The 20,769-nt window shown below is 37.0% G+C and overlaps 1 protein-coding gene across 3 annotated transcripts in view; it reads right to left on the bottom strand.

The window, feature by feature from the left end:
• Positions 1 to 20,769, bottom strand: part of cntn3a.2 (contactin 3a, tandem duplicate 2) — a 72,504-nt gene that overhangs the window by 23,430 nt on the left and 28,305 nt on the right. For all 3 annotated transcript variants that reach the window (XM_057363047.1, XM_057363046.1, XM_057363048.1), the window contains 7 exons: positions 20,023 to 20,125; positions 19,323 to 19,507; positions 12,279 to 12,415; positions 10,867 to 10,996; positions 8,784 to 8,934; positions 5,071 to 5,198; positions 351 to 520 (listed from right to left, as the gene is read on the bottom strand). In XM_057363047.1, coding sequence (XP_057219030.1) covers positions 351 to 520; positions 5,071 to 5,198; positions 8,784 to 8,934; positions 10,867 to 10,996; positions 12,279 to 12,415; positions 19,323 to 19,507; positions 20,023 to 20,125 — 1,004 coding nt within the window. The remainder of the gene's footprint in view (positions 1 to 350; positions 521 to 5,070; positions 5,199 to 8,783; positions 8,935 to 10,866; positions 10,997 to 12,278; positions 12,416 to 19,322; positions 19,508 to 20,022; positions 20,126 to 20,769) is intronic.

Raw genomic sequence — 20,769 nt, forward strand, 5'->3', positions numbered from 1 at the left:
TCGTGTGCATGCAAAAGACCACTGAAAAAGAGGCCAATCCCAACATAATACCGACTGTGACGTTACAGTTGGGATGTACGCCCCCAATGTTGCATATACCCGCCCATGTTCTTTGGCGCTTAATAAAGCCAAATACCTTCTATGGAGATATCAGAGAACAATTTAACATATTGTATCAATGAATTCTTTGGCACCTTTAAATGCTGAAATTAACAAGAACTAAGATGAATAAATGCTGTAGAAGTATTGTATTGATTATTGTAAGTTCGTGTTAACTAATGCATTAACTAATGTTAAAAGATACAACCTTATTGTAAAGTGTTACAAACAAACATCTCTTATTGACTTACCCCTCCCACATGCTCATAATGTTGGTCCAGTTTGTTAAGCAGCTGCCCATTGAAGGCCCAGGAGAAAGAAACGTCCAGAGCAGGGTCACAGGAGATCTGGCAGGGCAGGACGATGCTCTCCCCGACAATGATCTCCATGTCCACTGGACCCTGTGTGATTTGTGTGGGATCTGCCCAAAATCAGGCTCGGCTTTACTCAGTGAAACTGTCATGAAGTTAAATGAAGGCAAGCAGAACATTCTTTCCATTGATTTTTCTAACGCTCATTATATCTCATTTGCAGATTTAAGTTCTTAAGGGGGTTACATGTTTTATTTTTTACACATAGCCGTTTTTCACATTAAAAATGTATTAACTTAGCTCCCTCTAACCCTACGTTTTTTTTAATTGCTGGAGGTCATTAGGAGTTCCTACATTGGGCTGCCCTCATGTTATTGGTTGGCTGCACAACTAGCCACAATTTTGGATACAATTCATGTCCTTTTTTGACAGAGAATCAGTTTTTGCTGCTAAAATTCTTTTTTGATACAAATACAATAATTTGACACGGTTTTCCCTACATCATTTTTGTATGTGGGCGAAGATAAATCATGTAAAATAAGTAAAATCACTCTAAGCAACATTAAAGTGACAGTTCACCCAACAATGAAAATTCTGTCATCATTTACTCACCCTCTTGTCATTTCAAACCTGTATGACTTTCTTTCTTCCGCAGAACACAAAAGAAGATATTTTGAGGAATGTTGTTAATTGGCACCCATTCACTTGCGTTGGTTTTGTGTCAATACAATAGAAGTGAATGGGTGCCGGTGCTGTTACCAACTTTCTTCAAAATATCTTCTTTTGTGTTCTGCGGAAGAAAGAAAGTCACACAGGTTTGAAATTACAATAGGGTGAATAAATGATGACAGAATTTTCATTTTGGGGTGAACTATCACTTTAACTTCTCCACTAGATTATGTTTGACTACAGTAACAAACTGTTGAGAGAGATGGTCATGTGACATTATAATGGCTTCACTCTTATTGGTAGTTGTCACATTGCATCGCTGCTCAGCTGCAAAGTTAAACTCTTCTCGAATTTGCTGTGGCACTTGACGCGCCCACACTGTGTCGTCATTGGTTGCTGATGTTTATTTCAATGGAATTACCAGCTCTTATTAAAAATGATTCCCTGTCACTATGCTGCCAAAACGTAGAGACAGTACAAATGAGGCTTTAAATTAAACTTTCAACCTGATCTCACATGAAAACATTACCTAAGCTTTTGTAAAGATTTTATTGTTAAATTAACATCTTTAAGACATAATTATATATGTGAAATGTAAAATAAATAGATAAATAAATAAATCTTAACTGAAAAACTGAAACAGGAAGTGCTTCTGGACCAGTGCTAGGTCTTACAAAATGGTCTACATATAACCAAAGATATTAATATTAACAACGCCACTGCCGTTACAATGAATGGCGAGGAATGCAACGGTCAATATGGCCACTCTCTAGCGTAGGAAGTCCCACCTTCCAGTAAATTGAGCCAATCATCAATCAGTAAAGACTGATGGTTCTCTGGGGTGGGGCTCTCGTGAGGCGCTTGCCAGCCTGAGGCGACATCGAAAAAGGTGATTTTTAGTGCAATTTAAACTTAGCAAACCAAAGTTATGATACAGTTCATGTCATGGTTTATTATTGATTGGAAATATGTTGTTTAATTGTGATTTTTGCCAGCGGTTTTTAGAAATATCTGCCTTCCCCCATTCAAGTAGATAGGACTGTGGACTTGCTATGACATAAATGGCTGCCCAGAGGCGTTGCAAACATGGCCTCCGTAAACGGAGTTTGATATAACAAAATACATCTTAAAATGCTACAAATGCCTTCAAAACTAAACCAGCTAACTCCAATTACAGATGAATTACAGTAGCACAGCATTTGATAACTTAACACCTGATCCCTGAATAAATGAAGGACCTATTTCATTTCCCAATGCCCACAATTAAACACAATTCTTTTAATACAAGCTGAAATTTCACATACTTAAAAGTTTCTAAAGAGAAATATAAACAACCTCAAAGCTCATGGCAGCTCTGTCATGAAAGGTTCATTTGTTATGGCTAAAAATCAATTTCTCTAGAGAGAAAATTAATAGATTTTTACTTCCGGACACCCAACGCCACGCTCTATTCATCACACTAAAGTTGTCATTGGAAGAAATGTGGAAATCTGTGCAGGACAAAAGACAAGTTTAACTCTATACTAGCTACGATGTTGCATTTTTATTTTGTCTGTGAGGGGATAGTTCACAAAAATAAAATTCTGTCATTTATTCATCCTCACAAAAGAACACAAAAGAAGATATTTTGAGAAATGTCTCAGTGGTTTTGTGTTCATACAATGGAAGTCAACAATGTTCAGTGTTGTTTGGTTACCAACATTCTTCAAAATATCTTCTTTTGTGTTCTGCAGAAGAAAGAAAGTCATAAAGGTTTGCAATGACATGAGGGTAAATACATTTTCAGAATTTTCCTTTTTGGCTGAACTATTCCTTCAGGCTGTTCTTGCAGTTTACCTGCGCGACTATCTTTATATAGCATCTTTATATCTAAAACCTTACTGCACGACAACCATAAATATTTTATTTATAACAGATCCTGCAGTAAGACCTGAACTTTTCTAGTAGCTGACAGATTCCAATTTCATTAAATGCTGGGTTGCTTTTGAACATAATGTTTGTTTATTATTGCCATATTCATATTTTTAAATATGTCTGACCAACTGAGCTGAAATGTCAAGCGACACCCATGAGACCCAGGTAGCGTTTATTACGGCTATGCATTTAAGACTTCTATATAAATATAACTTCTTCATGTGAAATCACTGGGAAATAAGTAACCTGACCTTCAATAACGGTTGCTTGAAATTTTTACATTTCTGATGTTTTTCAGACTAAAGAATCATTTTCTTAGCATTACTTGCTCTGTTGGCTATGATTGTTATTTTTTTCTATTTTTTTGTTGCCTCACCATAACTAGACACTTTAAGTTTTAAAAAGAAAATGTAAATATGTGCAGTCACGTTTTAGAAATGAAGAGGAAGTTTGTTTTCAGTATGACTATATTATCTTATTTAAAAAGATAAATGCTGTGCTATGCCCCCTTCAAAAAAACTGCAACACTGTTTATACAGTAGAAGTTGCTTAACGTGCAGTTTACTTTAATTCACATTCATATTTAAATCTGCTTGGGTAGAATGTGATTGTAATAATCTCAGCAAAAACCGGAGTGCAAAAACAGCATCCTATATTTTCCTCTGTAAATTGTGCACGCTCAACCTATAACCTGCACCCTCACACACTCCATTAGTGTAATCCAGGGTAATTGCAATGCCATAAGCGAAGCGTGAAAATGGGTAATTACAACGACACACAAAAAGCCACTGTATCCCTGTTGAATTGAGCTGACAGAACAATCCTGCCAGTTGGAGAGCTGAACTGCTCAACCCCTTGCATTACACTAGAAGTGCGTGTATGCTTCAAAAAGCAATCAATCAGCTTTTTATTCTGAATGCGTTATAAAAAACGGTGAACTTTGTGAAACATTGTTGTTGCCTATTTCGTGTGAATTATGTGCACTCCCAAACGAAAAAAAAAATTGTAGTATTTCTAAATTTGTACATTTATTTTTTTAGTGGGACCTATTAAAAAAACTTATAAAAAAATCCAAAATGTACATATAATTTACATTCCTCTAAAATGTAAATATATTAGTTAAGTTTATTTAATGAAAAACAAGTATTTAATTAACAAATGATATATTTTAATATACAATTATTATTTTTTGGTGAATTCCAATATTTGAGTTACTGTACTTTGAACAGTATTTGTACAATTTAAACAGTATATTTCATTGATTTCACAGCTTTAAAATTTTCGCATTTTTTTGAGTGTAAATTGTTTCACGTAAAATCACAGTTAAAATGATTTAAAGTGCATGTACAGTATAACACTGCACTGTTTATAAATGACATCAAAGTGTGCAACAGAAGCCACATAACTTTTGCAGTAAAATGAAAATAATTCATCAAATATTTTATTGTCTTGATTAAGCATAAGCCACGCCCCCTGCAATACCACTACGGCCCACAGTTAAGGAAATACTGCACCGTCAACCTTACTAGTTGAATCCAGATGTTATTTTAGCCAAAGTCCGTTTACGGAAGTCGTGCCACTCAGCAGCCATGTTCGCAACGCATCCTGGCAGCTATTTACGTCATAGAAAGACAACAGGCAGATATTTCTAACATCGCTGTCAAAAATCACAATTAAATAGGATATTTACGATCAATAATTAAACCTGACATCAATCTTACCCTTTGGTTTGCAGAGTTTAAATTGCGCTAAAATCACCTTTTTCGAGCGGCCATATTGAGCGTTGCATTCCTCCCCATTTATTGTATTGGCAGTGGCCAATCTTGGTAATATTTATCATCTTTGTTTTAGCATTCTAAGGTAATACAAAGGACAGGCAAGATAAACATTATACAAATGGAAACATTAAAATGTATGTGCTACTGTATTTAAATACCCATATTGATTGACCACTTCTCTGACAACCACCGTCTATGGTTTCATCACTTTTATAAGAACAAACTGCCAGCAACAGATTGTCAGACAAAACACTTTGAAGATGAAGGCTAGGAAGTAATTCTGTAACAACAACCCTCACCTGTAACCAGCAGTCTTCCTGTAGTACTGGCTGCACCAAACTGGTTTTTAGCCAAGCATGAGTAAGTCCCACTGTCCATCTTAGTCACATTTGTGATTCTTAGTGTTCCATCAGGGAGAAGAGTTATCCTAAAAGAGGGAAGCACAAAATTACCTCAAATCAAATCAAAATCAAGTTAAGCTCCTAATAAAGCAAGATTCCCATCGTAAATATTTTTTTTCCAGAACAGTAGACTTGTGGTAAGACGGACATAATGTGTTTCTGTGGATCCAGACATACATCCTTGTTCACAGGCTCAGTGCGTACAGCTGCCCGAGAGCCAATGAGGCTGAAGGGTGTGTGTTCACAGCTGATGAGCTATAAAAACAAGCTAAATTCACCAACAGATTATTTGAGTTTTTACAGTTTCAGTACATCCATAAAAATACAACACGTATTTTTTCATGTCTACTTTACTAAGTGCCTTTTAGGTCACGGTCTGGATACTGGCCTGCGAGACTACCGGCCTGCTTTGTTCAGGCCCTGAGGTGTTAAAAGGTTATACCTTAAGACATTCCAGCAAAATGAAACTTCACTTTTTGTTATGACCTTATGTATGTTATGTATCCCACAGTTCTTCTTAATCTGCAATATATTCCCTATATAGTGATTTGTGACTGCCGCATAGCGCACTACATAGGGGACAGGGACAAATCTAGACTCTCCCCATCATCATCAACAGAGCTGTTTTCACTGTGAAGACAGACCTTAGTTGTATTGACCATCACATTTAAGTAGTATTATATACAATATCATATGTAAACAGAACTGTAGGTAGTTCTCATTTATACAGATAATTGACTGTTGTATTGCCAGCTCATGATGTTTCTAGTCTCCTAATGGAATCCATACCTGCTTGATCTGCGAAAAGAAAATTGCAACTCTCAAGAAACACAATCACAGGCATCATTACTTCACTAAACAGCAGAGCGGTGTGCTCGGTGTGAGTCACTCGCGCTCTGTCCATACATCAATAACTGAATAACTGTGCCAATAAATGCATATCGTTCTAATTCATGCTTGTGTAAAACATTTATGCTTGTTCTTACTGTTTATCCGGTGCCTGATAAAGGGAACCATCTGGCTAGTGGCCCCATGTAATTTATTTCAAAACTCCTGACCTACAAATGATTCTAGGATGTTGAATTAGATTTCCTTCTATTCGTTTTACCGTTTCTACATTATTAATGTACTTTATTTTAAAGCAATTTAAAACAAATACAAATATGATATTTTTCCCATGTCTACAATACATTGTTTTATAGATGTAATTTAGAACGAAACACGCATAAGAAAACAAAACGTATATAACCAAAAATAAACAAAGCAACTAATATTTCAATTACTTCTCCTCAATGAGAATCAATAAGTTTGAATGAAGAACAAAAAATCACAGATGAGATCTCTTTAATTTCTCTATTATTTCTCCTGAATGAGAATCAATAAGATTTAATGGAGAGCACATATAAAAAAATCACAGATAAGATCTCTATAATATCTTAATTATTTATTTTAAGTGAGAATGCAATGACAAACGAGATCTCTTTTATGTCTCAATTATTTCTCCTCAATGAGATTTATCGGCGAGCATATGAGAAAAAAAAAATCACACACGAGATCTCTATAATATCTCTAATAATTCAATTCAATTTTATTTATATAGCGCTTTTCACAATGTGCATTGTTCCAAAGCAGCTTTACAGGAGCAAATAAGAAAAACACAGAAAGGTAAAACACAGCACAGTGCATGGTGTTTATAGACCAAGCAAGATCATTCTAATAAATAATATCTAATAAATAAATGAATAAATAAATACATAAATGCAGTCTCCCGGTGAGCATGCCAACACTGCACTGCTGTGGCGAGGAACCCAAACTCCAAATATATAATATAAGATTGAATGGAGAGCAAATGCAGATCTCTTATCTCACATATTTCTCAATGAGAATCAATGAGAAAGAATTAAGGGCAAATAAGAAAAAAGACCACAGATGAGATCTCTCACAAATATATTTTCTCCTCAATAACAATAAATGAGATTGAATGGAGAGGAGATAAAAAATTACAAACGAGATCTCTTTAATATCTACATTTTTTTCTCATTGAGAATCAAGGGCAAATAAGAAAAAAGATCACAGATAAGATCTCTTTAATTTCTCCATTATTTCTCCTCAATGAAGAGCATATGAGAAAAAAATCACAGATGAGATCTCTATAATATCTCAATTATTTATCCTCGATGACAATCAATGAGATAAAATGGAGATCAAATGGAAACTTTCTCTTGCGTCTCAGATATTTCTCCTGGGAAGAAAAGCTAAACTAAAATCGGAAGCGAAACTGCGAAGCGATCTCAACAAACCTAGCTCAGATTTGCAATCAATGCTACTGAAGATTATAATATGAACTCAAACATATTTCATCAAATTGACTAAAATCCAGATTATTTTACCTTTACAGACTACATTCATTTTACACCTCCATACTGTTAACAGATTTTAACACATATCTCATTTGGTTTTTATTTCTCCTGCTACCCAATTATAGGAGAAACATCTGAGATGACACTGTAAATTGATACTTAAACGAAACCCAAGAACTCCATCAAATCTCTATAAAAGAGCAAACTCTAAGCAATACAATTTTCCTCTGGGCAGTAACGTCCCCATATTTATGCACGATATAACAGAAATGGCAGTACTTTTACACTAACGCACTGTAACGATTTTGTTTGTATCTACACATTGATCGTGAATATTTCTGCTCCCTGTCATTGTAACGTCACATAAACCAGTGAAATGTACAGAGGGATCTCGGAAGGCCAGTTGAAAACAGCCCACGACACACATCAACAGCCCAATATATCATCTACAGCACCCGACACAACATTCCTAGAACCCTGTACTGGAATGTTAATGTGCTAATGCACAATTCCCTGCCAATGAGCTCGTGCTTAAATTGGACTGGGGACGTCTCGGCGAACGCTCTCCAAACAAACAACTGTGGCTTAATGCAAATCTATTGTTTTTCGCAGTAGTTTTTCACCCTTGACAGAATTCTCCCGTACTATTTAATCCAACTTCATTATAAAAAGAGCCAGGCTCGTGGACCGCCGCGCTTCCTCAAGTGGCCTCCTACCAGGAATCATTTCATAGTTGACAGAGCCAACCCAAAACAGCGAGCAGCCTCCCGCTGTGCCGGCCTAATGGCCTGCTTCATAATTCATGAGTGTCATGGTCAGCGAGCTTCCACAATCGGCGGTGCTGCTTTCTTTTGATAATTGTTAAGTTGCGGTACAGATAGTGTGAACGCAGCGGAATTGTTGGGTGTACAAGATAGATCGAAGGGATAAGGGAAAATAAGGACAAGAATCAGGAAGGAGGCGGTCACGTTGCAGTGACTTTTCCCTTGTGTCTCATTGAAAGTGAAGTTGTTCTGTGTGTGGCAAAATGAGAACGCTCTGTGTTTCCCAACCCGTTTCCATCAGTGAACACACTTTAAAAGCTTTGGAATGCAATCTAATTCAATACTGTTGTCTGTTCAATATGCAATCTCACCGTCCCTAAAACGTACCTTAATCTAAATACTTTATTTTTATAATCCAGATTACACATCAACATGAAAATGAATAGGGAGAAAGGGCAGGAAAATATAGTATAGATGACATGCGTACCTCTCGGTGCTCTGTAGCGGGTCGTTGCCTTTCCTCCACAGGCTCATGGCTATGGGAAAGGCCTGCGGCTTACACTCCATAGATACCGCGCTGCCTGTCTTGGCTTTAAGCAGAGCTCTGAGAGGGCTTCTGGAAAAGTCTGGGGGCGAAGCTGTGGAAAAACACAGGGTCACGAGAGTCAAACTGCCGCCTCGGGTGCGGATGCTCCACTCGCGTCACTGTGAATGGTAAGGTGGGCGCTGCACACTGCTGAGCAGATCATTCAAAGCAGCTTTCTTCAAGAAACAGGTATGGGTTATTATCGTAAACGAAAACTATCATGAAAACTGAAACGATTAGTGAAAAAACATTTTCGTTAACTGAAATCAAATAAATGCGCACCTACAAAACGAACGAAAAATAAATAAAATGTAGTAAAACAAAACTTGCGTTTTCGTATTTTAAATTGTGTCGAATCGGCAGTTGAACACTGAGTGACTCGTGTTATAAGCAGATATTGCTGGATTATTAATGACGCGTAGGTGGCAGACGAACTATTCACTTCTGACCGGCCCAGCAGCGAAGCAATGGCGCTGGCAGAGATGGCGAAGGTTCAACTCTTGTTGAATCTGGAGCGAAACACAAGATACTGTCAAATACTACTAGCACAAAACATGATATATTATTGCTTAAAACATAAATGATGTAACATAAATACTATAACAATAATATACAATTCACTTCAAGCCCCCCCCCCCATTGTGCAAAACAATTTTTAACAGCACCCCCATAATCCATAAATTCCACCACATTTAATAATAATATAGAGCTTAGCATATCTTAAAAGTATATTTAATTAAAATTGTCATTAAAATAATTGTATAAGTTTGTTATTGATTTATACATTTATATAAAAAAAATGATTTCTAGTCATTGTAGCTTATTTAATGCTTGTTTTGTCATTTTAAATCATTTTTCATCATCTTTAGGCCCTCTTGCAAGCATGTTGCGGGTAGTTAACAAACTTCGGTAGTTGAGTACATGTGTCCTATGGTGTGACAGCAAAAAATGAGGAAACGGCTATTGATAATATATTTTTTATATTATTAATATTCATATTTGTAATACAAAACATCACAAGAGAGATTTTTTTTGTTGAGATTTTTTGCTGTCACACCATAGGACACATGAACACATTTATTTGTCAACTACCCATTTACATCCTGCCCCTAACATCAAACAATGCAGTCAATAGAATATTCAAAGGAGCTATCCAGAATTTTAAAGTAGCCCTTCGACTAACTATATATTTTCAGACAATAGTGACGTAATGCTAATAGACCACCACTAATTGGGTCGCCGAGAAGCCTCGTTATCCAAAGCTGAGAATAAAGCCGCTTCTTCACTGTCATAGTTAACATGCTACGGCCTAAAGCATTGTTAAATAGCATCTCTATTACCTAATTAGCCCATCGAGGGCAGCTGGACCCTACACAAACATCATTAGAGAGGGCCAGTGAAGGAATTGGCTGCAGTCGGTAAGCAAAGGTGTCCTCGATGACCTCATCAAGCTCTCTCTCTCTCTCTGAGCTGATGACAAAGGTCTCAGTCTGGCCTTTTTCCCTGTCTGCCTGAAGGTTTTTCCACTGGTGAACCCCACAGCCGTGGCTTTGTCATGTTGTCAACAGAGTGGCCACGGTCCCTCATCTCCCACCAGCCGATCGATAGCAGATTAACATTACTGAGAGCCGCAGTGCCATGCCGGGCCACTCTAAATGTTGCGAAATCAATGTTCTTATGGGAAATGTTGAAAAGAGGGCAGCTCCTTGGTGTGTGAGCCCATTTCAAGTGTTTATTTGGCTATAAAAACCTTGGGAGCACACCAGCGCGTGAGGGCTGTGTTCTGTTATTCATAATGGACCATATTGCAGTTTGAACCAGCTTTTTTGAGGAAACTGCACTGGGCATTTCTTTAAAACGCCAATAGAACCAGCGATTCAACGCTGCATGAAAAATGGGAATGTATACAAATCTTTACCGGTGAAACAGAGCTGCAAAGACAAAAACTAATTGGACATGGAAGAAGATCACAAGATGGTTTTACCTAACACCACCAGTTCAGCGCCAAAGTAAATGATTCCGTGTTTGTTCTCGGCCACACACTGATATATGCCGGCGTCTGACAGGTTCACCGAGCTGATGGTCAGGGCTCCGTTGTCTATGTGTATCCTGTCCTGTGACACAGAGGAACAGAGGTGAAAAAAACAATAAAGACGAAAACGATTTTGGTCATATACTGTATTCTGTGCATTTACTCAAACTTTCGGATGACGCGCACACTGTAAAAAATCGAAAGTTGTTGTAACTTACACGTTACAACTAATTTCATGACATTGGTTAGTTTAGTTACGTCACATCTCCTAAAGGGATAGTTTACACAAAAATGAAAATTCTGTCATAAACTAATCCCCCTCAATTTCTTTGTTCTGTTAAACGCAGAAGAAGACATTTTGAAGAATGCGGGAAACCAAACAGTTTTGGGGCACCATTGACTTCCATAATAGTTTGTATTCTTCCTATAGTAGTCAATAGCGCCCCAGAACTGTTTAGTTACAAACATTCTTCCAAATATCTGTTCTTGTGTTCAGTAAAACAATTACATTTATACTGGTTTGGAACGACTTGAGGGTGAGTGAATGATTATCGAATTTTCATTTCTGGGTGAACTGTCCTTTTAACGAGACGTGACATTACAGTACTCCACAGCAAACAAGAACATCAGTCGAGTGAACTTTAAGTAAATAGACAACTAAATACAAGTGGATTTCTACTTGTTAACATAACTAGGGACATAAAGTCCACCTGGCTTATCCTTTAATTAAAAACTTAAAGCTTTATTGAACTTTGTTAATTATTGTCATGATTCTGCCCTTCTTGTCTTGCTTTCCTTGGCCTTGTGGCAGAATCATGGCAGAGCCTCATGTTTTGTGTGGAGAGAGACATATTATTGTTATCATGACACAATATGCGCTCTCTCTGGTCTCGTCTATGGCCCCGCCCCTCTCGTCCCCTCCTTTAGCTTTCCACCTGTGTCAGCAAACACTCAAACACTAATCCATGCATGCCGAGAACTTTCAAATGTAAAATTGTTTTGATAAACACTCGAGCATCCAGTCAAATCCGGTCTTTATTATCAACATGCATGGGCGTTGGAACCAGTGTGTGTGAGTGGGACAGGACCCACCCACTTTTTAAGACCAATGATATTGGACCCACTCACTTTTGCTGTCTCTAATTTTGTGCATATCTTGTTTACTTTTCGGAGATCTTTAAATGTATTTACACTGAATTTACAATGGCTGTAAACTGTGTATGACCCTGAGATACAATTGATACAATTAAACCCCACAGCAAACAACTGTCCGTGATGTCACTATTTGTGGGCGGGGCCTCAGCACATGGTTCACGGGTAGACTGTATTTTTGTGGTGAGCCATGGGCCCTGCTTGAATTGTACCTCGACTGCCAGTGGTTCTCCATTCTTCAGCCAGCTGTATGAAGGTTTGGGTTTCCCATTGGCCTTACACTCCCAAAAGAGTCTCTCTTCAATTGAAAAAGCGCTGTCTCGCATGGTCTGAACCCACTGAGGTTTTGCTGAGAAGACAAAAGTACAACATTTTATAGTTTCAACAACTGTGACACTTATGTCTAATAGAACTTGAATTATTTTATTGATATCCAAGTTAAATTTGTTATGATGTTTTATTCTATCCTGTTTATCAAAACTTGCTAGATGATGTCTAAGTATTATTTAGTTTTACAAAAATTAAAATAAGCTTAAAAGACTAAAAGCAATTGTCTTATTTCTTTGTCTGTTTAATAAAACACTATTGTCATGATTCTGCCTCTTTTGGTCATGTTTTTCTTAGTCTTGTGGCAGGATCATGACAGACCCACGTGTTTGGTGTGAGAGAGACATGGCATTGTTTGTTTTGGCGTGCCATGCGCTCTCTCTGGTCTGTCTTTGTCCCCGCCCTCTCGTTTCCTCATTATTGATTGTTAATGATTTCATGCCCCGCACCTGTTCCCCTCTTGATTTGGGTACATATTTAATGCCCTTGTGTTGCTGTCCTGTGCCTGTTCGTTTTGCTACCAAGCCTTGTCTAAATCTTTGCGTTTTGTTCCTGCTCCGTAATGATAGTTTAGTTTAGTCTAGTCTACGGCAGTTTATGTCAAGTGTTGTCTTAGGCCAGTTTAGTTAGTTTATTGTTCCTGTCAATAGTGATGGGCAGAACGAGGCTTCGTGAAACAATGAAACAGTTTAATCAAATGTGCCGTATAGTGTCGAGGCTTCGAAACATTCCGACACCCGTCTCCATGGTGGCACCTAGTGGTCATTTGCGCATGTTGCTCTAAGACAATATATAACAACAATTTAAACAACCGCCGAGGGTTGGTTGTGTGGGAGTGGTTAGCGATCTTGACTGGCGTGCTATCGTCGAGGGTTCGAATCTTGGTTGAACCATCTTCATCATTCTAGGAGTCATAAAAATAGTGTTTCTGTATGTTTTTTTTTATTTCAAGTTTTTAGTATCCTTAAGGTCAGCAGATATTTTGGCTACACCTATGCCCATCCAATAAATGAAGGTGGTAGGAGTGCATGTGTTTCAACATTGATAAGTGTTATGATTTGCCATCACACACCTCACAAGGCTGTTCTCAAAATGGTCCCATAGGCTACAATTGACTATTGATTTTTTACTGCACTCATCTTATATGTTGGATAATTTGACATATACTGTACATATATATATATATAAGACAACATATGGCTCTGTTTGTTTAGTCAAATTTGGCTAGATTTCACATTAAGTGATACTCATCCCGAGATGATCACTGTCCATAGATCAATACAAACATGGTTATTTTTTATTTCTTGATTTACAGTTAAATCAGTTATAAATACTGATTTAGGAGTTTACTTTCAGATCAACACCCCCTAGTGGCGAAATGTCATCGACTTTTGAAACCTTTCGAAACACTAATGGCCTAACGAAGCCTCGTTTGCTAAAAATCACGTGACTTAGCCAGTTTGATAGCGCACAAAAGATTCGATACGGATTTCAAAGCTTCATGAAGCCTGTTTCGAAAGCGCCCATCACTTCCTGTCAAGTCTGTAAGTTATATTCTTCTTGTCATTGTTGTTTTACCCCCTCGTGGGTATTTGCTTTGTGTTTTATAATAAAAGTCCTTGTTTTCCACCACCTCCTGTCTGCAATTGGGTTCTCTGCTGTGCACAACCATGACAACTATTTATGCAGCATCACATCCGACAATCCAAATTTAACTCAAAGTTATTATTAGTGAAGCATGTTTGCTCATTCACCAGGTTTAAACAAACCCTTCTAAGCCTTGAACTTTAAATAATACCTCAAATTGTTTTTGTGATGTTTTACTTAACAATAAACTGGCTTAAAATCCCCTGTATATTTCTTAAATTAAAGGAGGGATGCAACGCCAATCTATGGACTAAAATAACCCGAGGGTTGACATACGACAGAACTGTGCTTGCAGGTTTTTGTGGCAACTAAGCACTTCATGGATTGGTCAGTGTCACATACGGATTTGCTCATCGAGAATACCGATTAGCCTTCTTGTGTTTTGCTAAAAATGAATTAAATCCAGAGACCAACCTTGCAACTGTTCTCAATTCTTTTTACTTTTCTCCATTCCTTTCACCACGGTTTCTTAAAGAGTCTGGCACACCGCACTGCACTATACAAGGATTTTTTATACTTTGACAGAGCTGAGAAGAACTTTCATCTTTTTATCATTCATGAAGGCCCGATCTCTTCAATGGAAGGTCAGTATTGCATGTTCCCAGCTAACCTTCTCAAAAAGTCAAATACAGACGTTGAGAATGCCTGACGTTAATAATAAGAATGTTTCATCTCACTGCGATCTTAAAAGTGGTGTGAGTGAAAAGAGCACTGTGTGAAATCATGAATCTGACGAAATCGAAGAGTGCTATGCTAATAAGCGCTATGCTTTTCATTCCTTTGCATTACATTTCACTAATGGTTCTTTCTGAACCTTTTCATTCTTTATTTGTGTATTTAATTTCAATCAATAACATACCACACGTGTGAAAGGTTGCCATGTTTACAGACAGAGCATTCGTTACCCTATCAATTACCATGTTGCTGTTTTTATCACGTTATTCAATCATTTTAAACAAGCCACGGCTAGCCGCCAAACGCAGTAATTCTACATGCGGCGATCCATAGTCACTGTGATCCAAGGATGTCTCCACATCATTAGCTTCAGCTCCGTTCTTGTTATTTTGTCGAAGCAAAATGACAAATCCAAGGAGAAGGAAAATGAGAACCCAATGGTTTTCACGTGCTTGATTCTAGTGCTTAATAACCAGGTTGAAGCGTCCCAAAGAAATCGGCTCTGTAAACGATTCTGTGTATTTAAATTTAATTTTCAATGCAAATACTAGGGCTGGGTAAAAATATCGATTCAATATCGAAACAATATTCTTAATATAAGTGCTTCAGATGATGTAAATATTATTATCTGTAATTCGCTTTTCGTCCTGAAGATGTCGCTTTACTTGAAATAAAGACAGCGGATCGTGGTGGAATTCGGTTCAGATCAAGTCTTTATGTGGGCCTGTTTTGAAAAGTTTTGTCTTATTTCTTAAATATCTTTCAAATTGGTAATGACTTTCAATGTTGCACATTTACAATGTGCATATTTATGATTAATGTTTCAATGTTTGTAAACTAATAATAATTAAACATAATTGTGGGGGCCTATACGCCCCCACAATTTCACAAATTTCACAAAATGGCGACATAGACCGGAAGTAGGGGAAAACTTTTTCCGGCCGCACTGCTGCCATAGCCATTCATTCATTCAGCTTGTTTTCTCACAGGCATTCATTTTATTTACCAAAAACAAAAGTAGCATATGTTGTCCGATTTACTCATGGTTTACTGGGAGATGTAAAAATAGGGAAAACAAACATTACAAAAACATTGTTTTTTGAGCGATTTATTTATTATCAAGGTCTGATATATGTTAGACAAATCAGCATAAAGGGAGCGCTACATGCCTAACTTCTTCTGGTCTCCGCAACTGTTCTGTGTAGTGAACAGAGCTAGAGCATTGACCGGACAAGCATTTACCCTACTTCCGGTTTGTACACGTCACGCTGTGAAATAGGTCTATTGTTAATGTAAATGTGTATTGCAGTAATATAGCTAAGCTGAAGGGTTTCAGTAACCAGCATTTATTTTTAAAATCTGAATTCTGTGACTGCAAATGTCAATTTTTTAATGATAACTAATTGACATTGAATCGAAAATGTAATCAAGTCGAAACCATAAAAATAAGAAACTAATCAAATTGCCTGCAATACCCAGCCCTAGCAAATACACTTAAAGGTCCAGTCAGTGAAATCTAGCGGCAAGGTTGCAAATTGCAACCAAACGCTCACTCCACCCCTCCCCCTCCCTTTCGAAACACTACGACGGCTGACAGAACATGGCGAATTACATGCAAGGGGACCAGCAGTGTATGTAGATAGAAATAGCTCATTCTAGGTAATAAAAACATAACGTTTCATTGTGTAAGCTCTTTATACACCTCTGAAGGCATAGCTATGTATATTATATTGCATTTCTATCAATAGATCATCCCAAAATTACACACTGGACCTTTAATATTTAAAGCTGCAATCTGTAACTTTTGCCTCTCAATCGCCATCTCTGTTTGAAACATAACATGTTTCAAACATGTTATGCTTTACACCTATACCTACCTATCTTTACATTGGCTTTAAGTCTAATGACATCAAACTGACATTTCCTGCAAAATGGACAGTTTAACTTATAATGCATGGCATGGCAAACTGGGGGTAAGAAAGATTTGATGTTATGAACATTGATTTTTATGTACTTGCTCTATAACAGATTTGTAGCAAGTTACAGTTTGCAGTATGTAAAGTAACCTGCAATTTTATGCTTCAAACAAAGATGGCGATAGAGAGACAAAAGTTGCAGATTGCAGCTTTAAGCATGTTTGCCCAAAGCTCTCTTTGAAACCAGTGTTTTGTGTTGAATTTGGAGCAGAATCTTGATCTTACAAAACCAAGACTAAATTCAGGGATAAACTGGAAAGGAATCCGGCGTGGATAATGAGAGTTGGCCTAATTGGTGTTCCACAGTTGCTAAAAATGAATAGTGTTATTAACAGAAACATTATGAATAACGCAACAGAGGCTGAATAATGAGTTCATCATGCATGTCTATCTTGACTGAAGGACACTTCACACCTCTGTTAGATGACTGTGTTCTATAGCTAAAGCTAGCTAATAAAGCAATAGTCACAGGACTTCGAGCGTGAAATTTGTGCTTTTATACAACAGTTTTACCAACAAAAAGGAAACATTATGGACATTATAGACAAAATCAATTACAGTTTGGATAAAAATACTCCAGGTAGTCCATTGAAAAAAGCTGTGGTTTTACTAAAATGATCATAAACCGTCACTGCTAATTAAAAGAAATTCACCCAAGCTCCTGTTACTAATGCAAAATAAAAACCATCCATCCATAATAAATGGATTTGGCGACATAAAACTGTACCTCTTGCCATTTGACACCTTTCTGGATCAACGCAAGCGTCTGAAGTTAGCATTTAACACTACTTAGTCTTGGCACGATGCAACATTATACTGCCAAACCCATTACGTGAGCTTCATTTATTTTCGTCTTTGTTAATATGGAAAGTGTAAGAAATCCCAGACAGGGCAGAAAGAAATCAGAAATTCACTGCAGAAATCTTGTTAAATAAAAGCACTGGCAGGGTTCCTCTCGCTAAACGCTGCTGTGAATTTTAAAGGTCGTGACAAACAATATTACCTGAATGTTTAAAATAATTAGCATGCATTAATTTCAAGAACAGAGGAAATGATGTGGCAAACATTACAATTGCAAGTGCAATTACTGAGAATTTCAATATTAAAAATCATCTGTTTACTAGACTGAAAACGTTATAGTGCCAAAGGGTAAAATAAACATACCATGTGCTGAACACCAAATATAAAAGAACTGTCTATGAAATATCACACCATGTGCTTAACAAAACAAACACAACACGTGTGCTAAATATAAATATGCTATGTACTGTATGAAATAATCACACAATGTACAAAAAATATAATGGGGTCATTCTCACGAAACCATGAAACATCGAGGCAGTAATGATTTTAATTATGAAACATATTATTCGGAAGCACAAAAAATGATCATGATAAACAAAATCGTGTTCTCTACTTTGCACAAAGCGTAATTTTAACATAGAAATAATTGTCTATGTATTTTATTGCTTTTTCTACTGAAATTCTCATTACCGAAATGCGTCCAGATTTGTAAATAATATGTTGTTATTTGAACAGAGTGAAATTGAAATATTCTGCTAAAAACCATTCGATGTTCTTCTAGAATATGACAAGATAAATCATTGACAGAACATTCATGTATAATAAAAATGAAGAAATAGTGGAAAAAATAAGTGTCCATAACCGATGTCCTCGCCCTCCGTATAACATTTTTAAAAGGACACAGAGATATTTACATTAAGTTTAATTTTATGTGAAGAAACATATCTGCTAGTACATTTCACTGGCTAACGGGTTAACAGATTACTTTTTCTAGTTAAAAGCTTAATATTCTCTTGTTACATGTATAATTTTCTAAAAGAATATAATTTATTAATATCTTATTACGTATGATAAAGAAAAACTAGTTTAGGCCTCATGGCTTTGCTTTTTTTTAGCAAAACATGCTATGACATTGACAATTTTAAACGGTTACGATAATGAGAACGCCTTTTTTTGGAAAAAACAAATTCAACATTGTGTTAAAGTCGACATGAAATGGAAGTAGCGATTGGTTTTTTTTTCCGAGACGACTTCTAAAATGAGAAAAAAATGTAGGGCGGGACTTGATTTCACCCATCGACAACTGATTGGATTGTTAAAAGGTGAAAGATTTGAACGACAGTTTGCAATCTGTCAATCATTGCAGCCCCGCACTTGCCTCGTGACCAGAAATGAAGAGAGGTCGTTTTGAGAGAGGGAGGTTAACGTTTTTGATTAAAGATTACAAGTGCAAATGAATTTAAAAAAAATAATGATATGCACGGATAAATAATTTACAATAAATACCTCAACACTGTGTAAAACAATTAGAATGATCATTTTTAATTTCATGCTGACTTTAAACTGTCTGTAAAACAGTTTAATGCTTCTAAACATGTCATATCTTGTTTTTAATGAGTCAAAAGTAAATTTGTTGATGCGAGTGTTTCTAAGAAAATAATGTTTGACATCTTAAAGCCAAGATTTCGAGAGAATCCCCCAATGGTTACTGGATAAAATAAACACGTCCACTAAATACAGACTATATACTGTATGGTATATATGAAATGAACACATCATGTGCTGTAATACGCTCAAACATAAAAGGAGCATGTGAAGCGATCATACCGTGGAAAGACAGTCGTCCTTGAACTGTGTTCTTTCCCATCTTGTTCTCTGCCACACATTCATAGCCTCCGGCGTCCTCCTGCTGGAAACTGGGAATCTCGAGAACCACATTTGAGTTCTTCATCTTCACCTTGCTGGGAAACGGAACTCCATTCGCTCTCCTCCACGTGATCTGGGGAACTGGGCTGAAAGGGGAGAAAAATAACAAATGACAAAGCAGAAGGGGCATACGTGAGTGAAAAGTACAAAAGAATCAAGAAATGAAGTAGAAAGGGGAAAGAGAGAGAGAGCGGCACTGACAAAATAGGAAAGATAAAACCGCTGTGAATGGAAACTGTGTTTAATTTAATTATAGCGTCGATTACTGTCTTTTCTCCTCAGATATCAGCTCTAACGTACTAAATGAGTTAGATTTCCTCATAAGACACCATCTTGTTTCTTTTTTGCAGGGAAATGGAAGAAAACGTATATGGCTCTTCCTCTAATGGGATCAATTGAGACAGTAAAATTGCCTGGAGGCAAAAAAATAGACCGCTATACGGCATTTCCCAAACAGACTTTGACAAGCATGTTTAAAAGGTGTCGAGAAGTGGTGGAAAAGGGCCAAACACATTTAGCTCAGTGACAGAGGACTATTAAAGTCGGGAAACCCGTAAAGAAAGAAAGAAAGTCGTCTGAGCCGAGGAGGAATTCCACTTACTTCCCCAAAGCAAAACATTCCAGTGTCACAATAGATCCCTTTGCAGCCGGAACCATCTCAGAGAAATTAACCTCTATTTTTGGCTCGTATTCGCCCATTACACCTGTGAGAAACAAAACATTGCTTTATTTTCCCATTTGTAATTCATTGACAGGTTGAAATCTCTTTAATATCTCATTCTCACAGAAAACAATGAAACCACAACAGATCACCCAAAAATAACATTTCTTTCCTCATTTACTCGCCCTCATGTCATTGCAAACCTGTATGACTTTCTTGCTTCTGCAGAACACAAAAGAAGATATTTTGAAGAATGTTGATAACCAAACAATATTGGGTCCCCATTGACTTCCATTGTAGGGACACAAAAACATTTCTCAAAACTTCTTCTTTTGTGTTTTTCAGAACAACGCGTCAGATACAGGTTTTGAACGACATGTGGGTGAATAAATGATGACAGAATTTTAATTTTTGAGTGAACTATCCCTTAAAGCCCAATACACAATTGCTCTATGCCAACATTTGTATCTATTTGTATTTCTACTAAGAAACATCAGAGACAAAACTGAAACATAACTGAGAAGTCTCTGAGCTATGAAAAAGCAACTGTTTTATATTTTTCTCCGTGTACGTATGATCCCAGCGGGGACATCATACCACAGATTCAAAAGTGTTAGTAAGGTGAAAAGTTACCTCTCTCGAGAGCGAAAAACAAACACAAAGGCAACGAATAATTTATATCCCATC

The sequence above is a fragment of the Triplophysa rosa genome, linkage group LG21 (genome assembly GCF_024868665.1).
Source record: "Triplophysa rosa linkage group LG21, Trosa_1v2, whole genome shotgun sequence".
Lineage (NCBI taxonomy): Eukaryota > Metazoa > Chordata > Actinopteri > Cypriniformes > Nemacheilidae > Triplophysa > Triplophysa rosa.